At 35.8% G+C, this 12,654-nt stretch overlaps 1 protein-coding gene across 1 annotated transcript in view; it reads right to left on the bottom strand.

Annotated features, from left to right (window-relative positions):
* Positions 1–330: 330 nt before the first annotated feature.
* The window catches only part of ADGRG6 (adhesion G protein-coupled receptor G6), a 142,802-nt gene continuing 130,478 nt past the window's right edge, over positions 331–12,654 (bottom strand). The window contains exons 23-25 of the mRNA XM_032160483.2: positions 8,905–9,006; positions 8,071–8,223; positions 331–3,091 (exon numbers count right to left, since the gene is read on the bottom strand). Of these exons, the coding sequence (XP_032016374.1) occupies positions 2,913–3,091; positions 8,071–8,223; positions 8,905–9,006 (434 nt within the window). The 3' untranslated portion in view covers positions 331–2,912. The remainder of the gene's footprint in view (positions 3,092–8,070; positions 8,224–8,904; positions 9,007–12,654) is intronic.

The following is a 12,654-nucleotide window of genomic DNA, read 5'->3' as shown; positions in this document are numbered from 1 at the left end:
TCAAAATGCATTAATCCTTAGTGAACTGGATCTGTGTAACATACTCATTCCGAGTGTTTTGGCAAACTAGCCCTATGTCACTAGCTTAATTGGTGGCAGGTTATTTTCCAGCTGTCAAATAATCTTTTCCTATTTAGGAGTCAGAAGTAAAAACATTCACTCATAAAGGAATTGAATAACTTGGAACATGAACAACATAAGTATTTATTTGAAAAACATTTTCCATTTAAGTAAAATGGCAAATTAGCTAGAGTAGCTTCTTACTGCTAATTCTATTTGCACTCACAGTCACCTTTATTCATCATATTCAAAGATATTGCTACCAAAAATGATTTCACAAAGTATTTAGAAAAAAATATATACAGTCTCTCTAACAGAAAGTTAATTAAAACAACAAAGCTAGGCAATATCAAGCTAAGATAGGAAACCAATTGACATGTATAAACACAAATAAATAAATATGTACAAAAGAATCTATGCCAACAATAGACAAAGAAAATCTTTACAATGCAAGTGAATGGTGACAAGAATGGAAAATATCTCAGGATCCTAAACTACGACTCTGACACAATGTAGTTTAAAAAGAGGGAAAAAGAAAAGAAAACATAATGAAAAGAGAGTCTGAATTGATGCTATTCTCAAAGGTAGGCTGAACTAAATTTACGCTACCCAGCTAAATTCCTGACCCTCTGTTCTGATGGGGGCCTAAATGGAGGTGAGAACTGCATATTTAGAACTGACGATAGAATTTGGCTCAATCTTTCAAATCCATTTACAAATGTTTCTCTTGAGCAATTTCTTAATTTTTTTCTCATCTGGTTATTGAAAATTTCTAAAATGGATCTGACATTGTCTAATATGAAAAAAATATTTTTCTGGAGCCATATGAATATGAGTAGAAATCAAGAGCAAAGCCATTTTTGAAGCTATATCTAAATTACTATTGACTAAGCACTTTGGGCAGAAATCTGACTAGTTAGAAAGCTAATTAAAATCTACTATGAATGTCTAAGGTTTTGGGGGAAATGTATATGAATATTCAGTGACTAAGATTCATTTTCATCCATATGTAACCTCTGCCAAAATAAGCAGCCTGTTAATGTATGCCTATTGAAAAGGATTTGGCTCAGTGACCTTAGATTTACTATTTTACTTAGAATCTCAGTGACCTTAGATTTACTATTATTTTTTACTGAATACAACCCTCCCCTGTGAAAGCCAAGCTGGGTAATGCTCTTGTCTCCCAGGATGGTGTTGCAGGATGTTGCAAAATGGAACAGTAATAAAAAACCCACTACCTCATTATCTCATCATCTGCTGGAGCCAGGCAAATAGCTTCCTGATTGAAGCTCAGCAAAAGGTGAGAGGTCCCTTGGGTTGCTGTGTAGCCTAAAAGCTCTCCCATGTCTCAGACTGCAAACTACCTGTTTTTCATGCAGAGAGAAAGGCCTCTAGGTTCCAGGTTCTGGACTTTGCCTTTAAGTAGATTGGCTTTGCCAGAATGTCTCCTTTCCTTATCACTTAATGCTGTTGCCTCGCAGAACCTGATATTTCCCACATAACCCAGAGCAAATGTGAAAAAGCACAGCGTGCACTGAGACCGATTTCTAAGAAACTGCATGGACTCCATCATCTAAGAACAATTACAGTGTGGTCTCCTATACATTCATTAGCAAGGAAGCATTTCTCAGAATAGTCTGAGAGTTAGGTAAGCTGTATAACAGTATGCAAGGTTTGTATGCAGCAGCCTGATCCATAAATAATACACCATCTATCTTGCCAGACTTCCTCAGGCTCCTATATACTATAACCAGAGGACTGACACACAAGTAGTTTTTAGACTAGCTATTGCAGACCCAGCTGTTCATAAATTATTTTGATTATTATGACTCACCCATATGTCTCACTTCATATTCCTTGGAACAAAACTCTCAATGGAGAAATACGAGGCTTTCATTTGTGCATTAGGAAATGTCTTAAAGTCTCCAAAGCAAGGACAGAACCAGAAAGTCTCAATTGTGTGTCTCCTAAAAGGAAAATTCCACTGCATACAGCTTGCCTAATGGAAATTCTCCTTCCTCCCACAAGCCTATGGGTATAATATACAATACAGGGGCAAAAGTAGAGGTGTAAGAGATTCATTCTTAAACAACTCCTGGGAGTCCACAATGATGGAACATCATCAACACTAAACTTAACTCAAATGTATGGGATTAAATTATACTTACTGCTTTGGCCCTATGCCTTGAATAGAATAAGTAAAATATTAGAAATTTATATAGGTCAACATTTTGGGAAAATTTTCTTAAGCATGTTACGGTTCTGAAGGTGTAATATTTAAAATAATAAAAAAATCCTTTTTAATCTTTGGGTCAAGGAGTAAACAGTCTTTTCTGCCTGTGGTTGAAATGTCATTGAAAATGAGAACATGGTACTGCATTCACAGGCAGTAACACTGGAATGGGATTTGTGGGCATTCAAAATAGTTACATTTTTTATTGTTGAGAAAGAAGACGCAGAAAATGGGTATATCCAGATATAACGATTAGGTGGAGTAAAATGAGCTCTGTCTAGGGTCTTCCTCAGCATTGCTTCTCCCTTGTCTCTAATTTGAATGTCTCCCCTGCATTATGATTACTCTGATTCAATTATATATTTTAAAAATCATAGCTTCTGTGGCTACTGAGTCATGTTGCTCTTAGTACTGAAGTTTTAGTGATGATGACAACTCTTCCATGGAAGAAATATATTAAAAAGAAAAATTCTGAATTTCACAAAAGCCTTCTTAACAAAATACATTCCTTATATGTATGCAGTTACCTAGGTAATAGCACATTTACATCACTAGTTGCAGGTTTCACTGCTTGCAAATCTTCACATTTCTGCAGATTGATTTCTTTATCTTAAAGACATTAAAACTTTGTGCTGTGGCTGAAGGTGTCTGACATGATAATATTTTTATAGAAGTTGTCTGAATGAGCATTGCAATAACCCTTGACTTTATCAATGACCTGATGGACAGGGATGATTGATGTTTGATCTCCATCAGCATGGGCCAGTTTTGACAAGGACTTGTCCACGGAAGCATTGTCTGCAAGAAATGATACAAGAAATTAGGTTCAAGATGAGATGGTGGCATGCCTACAGGCCACCATACCGTATACTCCGTTTTGCACATTAAAGAAGAACAAAAGAAAATAAAGCTCCGATTCTTTCTTAGATTAGGTAATAGGCAACACTAAACTTCCATGTTTTTCTTCTTCTAAGTATACTCCTGATAGTCACTGAGTGTCAACTTGCCTTCTAGTAATTTGTACTGTGGCTTACCATAAGAAATATTCTTGAATGTAGCAGAGCCAATGAAAAAATAATTGGAAAACCACTTCAAAAAAACATGCACTATGGCTTGAAAGATGTACAAAATTATAAGGAATTAGAATGTGCTGAAATATTTGTGGAAGAAATTACATCTAAGATACGTTTTCAAATAATATAGGAAGGGAAAAATGGGTAGGGGTGTATAACTGGCTATAAATTGATGGTTACAAGGGGATTTATAATAGTATCCCCTCTACTTTTTATATATGTTTGACACTTTTCATAATAAAAACTTTTATAAAATTAAATTTAAAGGATTTTGGAGAATAAAAGCAAATGAAAATTGAAAGGCTACTTTGAATGTATTTTCCCAAGGTTTTTAGTTGGATAAACGATTGGAATATAGCCAAAAGGGTATTTCTTATGAATTTTTTTTTAATTATAGCAATCCAAGTTATTACCAGAAATATTTTAACAGAAAATGATTTATTTATATTAATTACCTTGTAGTTTCAGAATGATGTTATTGCTAACAGCACTAATATTATAGCAACTGATAGTAATAAAGGACTGCTAAATAATTTTTTCTAAAATTTTCAGTATCATATATTTAAATGTTATTTCCCTATATACAAAAGCTTTCTAAAATTGGCTCAGATAGTGCTCTGAAACCCACTTATGCTCTATTATCTATAAACACGTATGGTTTCCTTCATGTATCCTACAAATATCTTTTAGGTACCTCCCTCTCCAAATACACTTTAGGGAAAAATTCTACCCTCAAATTAACCAAATTATAGAAATCTTACACTGATAAAGAAGATATGAACTTTTATAAAGTATTCAGTTTCCTATGTACTTCTCTATACATTGTGGAAGAGGCAAAAACTCTATCCTGAAAAACTTTTAGAAATCATGCCTCCAAAATTGGAATCTTCAACTCCAGTGCTTTTTACATTTTGAGTATGCTGGACTCAGTATGTGACAAAAGATTTAAAATCCATCAATAATTGGTAAAAGCCATCATCATCATGATGTCTGTTGTCTTTGGAAACTATTCAAATTGCTCAACTATCATCTTGTGTTGAAGCCGACACTAAATACAATGAGGGCTAAAAAGGGAAATGGGATACTCAACCCACACTAAAGGATGCCAGAGAGAAGAATAGATGGTTCATGGAGAGAACGAGCAAACTGAAGCATGGTGGAACAACTGAAGCATTTTCCAATGTTGGCAAGGAAAACGCTCAAGGAGTCATGACAAAAGGCCCCTCCCCATTAGGCTCTCAGCAAGCTGATTGATTCTGAGCTTCCTTTCAGTTCATATATTCACTAGCCATTGGTTTTCTGGTGGGGATTTTCCTATTGACTTATATATCAATAATGAATAATTAGTGCTTGGTGTTTTTAGAAAACCACATATCCTCAGAGAGATATCAAGGATATAGTCACTCTGCTTCCTCTGTAACTTCCAGTGGCATGTACTTTTAGAGATTTTGAACAGCTTCATTTCAACAATATGATCCAATTTAGTGGGTCTTTGCAGTTTAACAAAGCAAAATTCTGAATGAGGGCTGTATTTTTATATATGCTATTCACAGTCTTCTGTTTAGATATTACATTATGGGTAATAAAGACTTTGATTATAGTTGCAAGTCTGAAAACCAGGGGCTAGGGATATGAACTATTATTTGACCTATGCTGAAATTTCAAGCAGATAACAATTCTCACAAAGCAGGCTTGGAATTCACAATTTCACTTATATGACTTCTATGAATGTACCATGACATATCCAGAAATCCATATTAGCAGTGGAAAAATAAAGCATTTCATGTCCTTCTACAACAAATCTTTTCTCAAGTACTGCTTTCTGTCATTATTTTACATAATATGTGATCCACTCACTCCAGACCATGGTACATTTCCTAGAAGGAGCAACTTGCAGATACCCCATGCAGAGAAGAGCCAGCACAGCACACACTATCATTCAAAATTTCAGAAATTCCAGCTCAATGCAGGAATGTCATTGTGCTAGCTGAAAAGAACAAGCCATTTTGCTGATGCAGCAAGAATCTTAGCTTAATCCATGCACATATTCTCTTACTACCTTGCAAAAAATTCATGCATTCAAAAAAGTAACGAAAGTTTACCTGAGTGATCCACTTTTGTTGAAGGAATGCTCATAGGAGACATTATCTATACCATAAACATATGAATATCTAGATCAATTCCAAGAAATGAACCAACTAGATATCCATGATGATATGCAATGACGTTTTGCATACCCCGAGTGATCCCCAGGATGCTAACTGTCCCACTGAGAACTGCCTGGGTAGCCAAAGCCTATGTGAAGTCAGTTGACTGTAAACCAGGATTTATTATACCATTGAAGTAATGCCATATAACTGACTATATTCCCATCCTAGTTGACAAGAACCCATTTAGCCCCAAGGGTTTTTTAATAAGGGAAACAAGAACATTAATGCGTTCTTTAAAAAACAAAACAAAAGGCTAAGTGTGGTGGCTCACATCTGTAATCCCAGAACTCTGGGAGGCTGAAGCAGGAAAATTCCTTGAGCCCAGGAGTTTGAGACTAGCCTGGGCAAGATGATGAAGCCTCATCTCTACAAAAATACAAAAATTAGACTGGTGTGGTGGTGCACACCTGTAGTCCCAGCTACTCGGGAGGCTAAGGTAGGAGGATTGCTTGACCCAGGAGGTAGAGGCTGCAGTAAGCCTCTACCATGAGTGTGCCCTTGCACTCCAGCCTGGTAAAAAGAGCAAGACTCTGTGTCAAAATAAATAAATAAATAAAATATAATAAAATAATAGATGAAATAAAACAAAATGAAGAACACACAATATTTTAAAACAGTAAAGTCTGCTTTTGGACCTCTATCTCTGCATTTCCTCTTTTATCTTCTAGTCTGTTTTCCCCTGAATCCTATAGCCCTTTCTATCCTTAATATTTCCAAAATGCCTCATGTTCCAAATTGACTGCCTTGTTATCTTCTTTCCTCTTTTAAGAGTGGCATTTCTTCAGGCCAGCTATTTTCAGCTGTTTAAGAGGAAAGCAATTCAATTGGTTTAATTCCTATTCATTAATAACTGATAAGGCATTAAGTGTTTGTATTTTAGAAGGGGAGGCAAAATGAGTATCAAATTTTAAGTTTGGTTAAATAAAGTGAAAAAAATAATTCATTATAAGCAAAAATATTTTGTGCCAAGGAACCACCAAATAAGTAGAATAATCTATCTTAGGCTATACACCTGTCATCAATTTCTTTACACAGGTATTCTTAAGCAGAGGTGCACAGACTTCTTTAATTTTATGCAAAATTGTGAAGATGATTCAAAGTCTGTACCTTTTTTTCTGGAAGAGAATCAAGAGCCTTCATTCAATTCCCCCCAAAATGTCCTAGACTTCAAGAAGCTTTAAGAACTGCTGTTCTAAGCTGCTCCAAGTTCTTGGATTTTTAATTAATTTTGGAATTAAAAAACTCTCTAAACACTCAAAACTTTTTCCATATACCTATCATGAATCCCAGGCAGTGGCCACTCCAGTGGCAAGACATAGAAGATGGTGCAAACAGGGACATGTATAAGGATTCAAATGTACACCAGGATTATCTGTAATTCAAGTATTTGCAATATGAATAATTACAGACACATCACACACCTTACTCGCTATTTGCAAAAAGCCAAGTATTAATCTTCTTTGTGCCATTCACCTCTGCTCATGTTTAATAGCTAAACAAATTAAAAATTAAAAAGTTATTTCCATTATCCTTTTAGAATCATCTTTAATTAGGAAAGTGCTTTGTTTTAAATGTTGGCAGCTGTCTGCCGGGGTTTAATTTAAAAGTAGCAATTCTATTATTTCCCTTTGCAAATATGAAAAGGTTACATATTTTCACATCATTCACTATCAAGTGCTGCAAAATATTACTATTTTTTTGAGATGGGGTCTTGCTATGTTGCCCAGGCTGTGGTACAGTGGCTCAATCATATCTCACTGCAGCCTGAACTCCAGGGCACAAGCAATCCCGCCATCTCAGCCTCCAGAGCAGCTGGGACTCCAGGCATGTGTCATCGCACCTGGCTTAAAATATTCTTTATTTTCATGGCGTCATCAGGATTTTTCACATACATGTTCAGTGTCAGAATGTGCAGCAATTGTAAATATCATGAAAAAACAGGATATTATGAAAGACAGTGTTTCTTATAGCCCTATATCACTTTCTAAATATTATGTTCTTTCATATGTAATCAGTGATTTAAAGGGCAGTCATCAATAACATTTGCAATGGTTAAAGAATTAAGTCTTAAATAAAATATACATCCTAGATATTGTTTCTTCCTGTTCCCATGACAACTTGTCCAGTAATTATCATACTATGCTGAAATAATCTGTAATTCAACTTTTAATTTTAAAAATATATAACTTTTTAAACAAAATATCATAATTGTTAAAGATAATCAAGTTTTTGAATCAAATGATGAAGTTACAATAATATACAGAGTGAATTATTATGGTTATATAGCTAGAGTTTGCATTACAAAATGTTTAAAAGGACAAAATATTCAAAATATTCATAAAGGTGTTGGATAACGTCTTCGAACGGATTTTTATTTTCATAAATCTAAAAGATGCACCCTCTTAGGCACTGTGATTTATCAATGTTTATGATATGCCAATGTTTGCAATGAAAATGTGATGAGAACTAAACTTGAGGACATCTTTAGACTCACCTGTGTGGCTATTCCTTTTGAAATAGGTGGTAGAGCTGGATTTAGATTTGGATGTAAGATAGGTTGAGCTGGAACCAATGGAGCTTGAAGACAAAGATTTTCCTAGATTATCAGAACTTTTCTTGATGATATTGGTAGCTGTCTTACTCCAATCTGAAAAAAAAATGACATCACCCTATCAATCTGCTTTACAGGGAATATGAACTGCTCTGAAAAAATCATCACTGCATTATTTATCTGGAGCATCTGATTTTCTGATATGCTGGCAATGGCTCAGAGAAGAGACTGACATGTAAACAATAAGAGGAAATTGATAATTTCTTACTTTGACCTTGTATATGTACTATTTAAAATCTCACTTTCAGTATCCCAAGGATGAGAAGTAACCACTGATGGTAAAAAGTAAAACAAAGAAAGATAAAGAAAAGAAAACAGACAAAGCAGGTTTTTTTCAGTTTTTTTCTTTTTTTTTTTTTAATACTGAGAAAAATCTCTTTGCCTAATAATGTAATTGGGGATCTAGAAAATGTGGAAAGGTGAGTCTGGTATAGTGGAACCTCTGGGTATATGGGTTGTTACATTAGACATCAAACTTTGGGCAACTCATTTAACTTGTATGGAATTCATGCTTCTCCTCTGCAGAATAGAAGGGTTGAGCCCAAAGTTCTCTGATCTCTCCCAGCCCTGATATTCTACAATTCCAACTAGGCATCTTCACATGCTCCACTTCAATAGCTTGCTACCACTGGGACTGGGTTGCTCTGACAATGAAAGACTGAATGACAAACTTTCCCATCTATTCGTAGATGTAAAATTTAATCAACAACTCTTTACCTGAGTTATCTGCTAACCGAAATCTACCACAGCAGAGATGCCGCCGCCACTGTTTCTGAACATTCTCCTTCATAGCACAGTGGAAGATGAATATAAATAAGCCTGTGACAAAAGAAAATATAAATATTTAAGCCAACTGACACATCTTTAAAGAGAAATCTTATAAAATACATGGATTCATTTTAATTTTAAATTTTTTACATCAAAGTCACTAAGAAACAAAGATCTTAAGGAAATGAATCTTGCAGTATGTAGCAGACACTTTAATCCTTTAGAAGGGAACACAAAGGCTCTGACAAAACTAGAATAACCACAGGGATCTGATTCTGTCTTTGCCTGTTCTGTTCAGCATTCATTATGACTTAACCTAAAAGCCAAGCTGAAATAAGCAACATTCAATTCTAGAAGTATTTAGTATTTCCCATATATTTGTCCTAAAATTATGCTAAAACTTTCCATACATATTTTAACAAAAGAGAAAATGGAAAACACACATAAGCTCATCATCTGTTTCAATTTGTGTATTCTGAGCTATTTTACATATGTATATTATAGTTATATTCATAGTATATTAGCTTGGGCCATAGAAAAGTAGTCTTTTTGCAGGTGAAACATGGCACCAAATCAGCAAAATCATGTGGCTCCACCTGGCCTACTTTAGCTTTTCAAGATTTTAACACAGAAATATTTCCATAATGAGAAATAGTCTTCATATTTATAGTCACTCCTTGTGCTTATCAAAATCTGTGTCATTTGTATCTTAGAAGCCAATCCCTTTTAACTTTTCAGGGCATTTGCTTCTGCGTTTTAACCCTCTCCTTGAGGCGTCATCAATCTTTCTCTTGATTCCTCTATACTTGGTTATGGCCATTAACTTACAAGCATACTGTTAAAACACTTTTTTTAAGAACAAACAAAAAATTCCTCCCTTAACCTCCGATTTTCTTCCAGCTTCAATCTCTTTATTCCTTTTCCCAATAAAGCTTCTTGTAATGGTTAACTTTTGCTGCCTCCACTTTTTCTGACACCTTATCTTCTCCGCCCAGTCCAAACAGATTGCTATCCACATCCATGACCCTACTATGACCACTCTTGTAAGAATGATGGCGACTCCAATATTGCTAAGTTTCCCATGACCACTTTACTAGACTTCTCGGCAGCACTCAACACAATCAAACAGCCCTTCGCTCTCGAGGTCATTTTCTCCCAGTTTTCTTCCTAATTTGCTGGGGATTCCTTCTTGGTCTCTTTAGTAGATTCTTCTGCTTTACTCTAAAAAGGTTTACATGTCCATGACTTGGTCCCGGGTTTCCATCTCTTCTATGGTTACACTGCCACTTTGGGTACTAACACTTCTAAAATATAAGCACCACATACTGATTTTTATATTTGGTTCTGCCCCTTTCTCTCCCCTACCCCCCACCAGGATTCCAACACATATTGCTCATAGGACATCTTCATTGGGCTGTATCTCCCCTTGGCAGCATCTCACATCCCAGATGTTCTGAACAGAAGTCCTTGCAATCATGACCCTCAAACACACACACATCCCTTTAATTCTCAATGTGTCCAGCTCATTCCAGCCCAATACCATGCTGAATGCTCTTCTCCCATATCTTTCCATAACACATTCCTACCTGTCATTCTGGTCTCAGACCAACTGTTAACTCCTCAGAGAGGCCCTCAGCAACCGTTATTATTATTTTTTTTTATTTTAACCTTTAGTCACTCCCTCTCACATACCTTTTTTTCACAGCACTCCTCAGTATCTGACATTCTTGTATTCCTCATTTATTCATTTATTCCTTTGCTTGATTGTCTCTTACTAGCAGATAATAAGCTCCAAGAGAACAGGGATATTTGTGTATTCAATGCTATGCTGGCTGTTTCAAGAATTATGCAGGAACTTGATGAATATTTATTGATGGAATGAATGGTAACCAAGATCAATCGTGTAGTCTACATGAGTTAATTGAATGCTTACATATATACTCTAATGTGTTAAATGTGTTTGGAGATGCGGAGGTTAAAAATAGGAGTGAGTGGTCAAATTAAGAGGTAATAGTAATGAAATGAAAACACATTTAAGGAAAAAGTTTCTGAAAAGCATGCAAATAAGTTGCTGATGTTGTGTCCCAGTAAAATATTAAGCAGTATATCTACATAAGGGAGGGCTTTTTAGGGGATCTAGGGCTTGAACTGAACCTTAAGTTCAGTAGGGAAGTGAGGGAAGTTTCCAGGAAGGGTAATTGATTCAGTGACAATTTATTAAGCACTGCTAACTAAGCAGGAGGCACTGTGTTTTAGGAGTTGGAGATTCAACGGTGAACAAGGTAGACAATCCTTGTATTCATGGAACAAAGGGTCTAGTATGGGATGGCATAGATGTAAAACTTATGACAGTCCTTTTAAGGGATCATTAAAACTTATATGTTCCTTTTGAATATGGAGTATTCATCAAGAAAACTACATTGCAGCTTGTACAATGGAAAAAGTGCAAAAAAGTCTTAACAGTACTCTCCTTAGATGTGCATAAATTTGCAAAATATGTCTAAGGTTATGCTTACATGTTTTATTTTTTAATGCGAAGATTCAAAGTGGCCCTTAGTTTTCAGAATAAATTACATTATTAGCAAATGTTATTATAGAAAAGGGGCTTAATTTCTACATGATGGGTCCTGATCACAGTAAAATGACTAGGCTGATTCTCCTCTAGGTTTAGCTTGTTGTTTGGTGATTAGCAACTGAGCACAAGCCCTGATACTTAATAGGTGCTGTCTATAAAATCCTATATAAATTACTGAAGAATAATTACATATTTTGACTTGCAAAAAATGCCACTATGAAAGTACTGACTATATTTGGTCATTGATTTCAAGTAGATGACCAGCCCATAAAAAAATTCTTCGGGGCCTGATGCAGTGGCTCACACCTGCAATCCCAACACTTTGGGAGGCTGAGGCAGGTGGATCACGAGGTCAGGAGCTGACCAGCCTGGCCAACATAGTGAAACCCCGTCTCTACTAAAAACACAAAAAATTAGCCAGGTGTGGTGGTTGGCACCTGTAATCCCAGCTACTCAGTAGGCTGCGGCAGGAGAATTGCTTGAACTCAGGAGGCGGAGGTTGCAGTGAGCCAAGATTGCGCCATTCCACTCCAGCCTGGGTGACAGTGCGAGACTCCATCTCAAAAAAGAAAAAAAATTTCTGGGAAATTCAAATACGTTGATCTCTGAGAGGTATGAATAAGGCATGCAATGACCTAAGTAATAGTGCATTGTATTTATTATTACTATTATGTTATTTGATATTAATATATGGTTATATATATTTATATAAATAAAATATGATTTTATTATATAATTTATTACTAATACTTTATTGGTAATGAAGTAATTTGTAAAGGATATAAATCCTAATGATCTACTTCTTTGAAATGTTATATCAGATAGGGTAGAGAAGTTTTTTTTTTTTTAAGAGACAGATTCTTGCTCTGTTGCCCAGGCTAGATGGAGTACAGTGGTGCAACTGTAGCTCACTGCGGCCTTGAACTCCTGGGCTCAAGCAATCCTCCTGCCTCAGCTTCTTATGTAGCTAGGACAACAGGCATGTGCCACCACATCTAACTAATGTTTTGTAGAGATGGGGGTCTCACTATGTTGCCCAAGCTGATCTAGAACTCCTGGCCTCAAACGATTCTCCTGCCTCAGCCTCCCAAAGCACTGGGATTACAGGCATGAGCCATCGTGAC

This window comes from Hylobates moloch, unplaced genomic scaffold (genome assembly GCF_009828535.3).
Source record: "Hylobates moloch isolate HMO894 unplaced genomic scaffold, HMol_V3 SCAFFOLD_2, whole genome shotgun sequence".
Classification (NCBI taxonomy): domain Eukaryota; kingdom Metazoa; phylum Chordata; class Mammalia; order Primates; family Hylobatidae; genus Hylobates; species Hylobates moloch.
The sequence above is the reverse complement of the archived record's forward strand: the minus strand, read 5'-3'. Positions and strand labels throughout refer to the sequence as shown.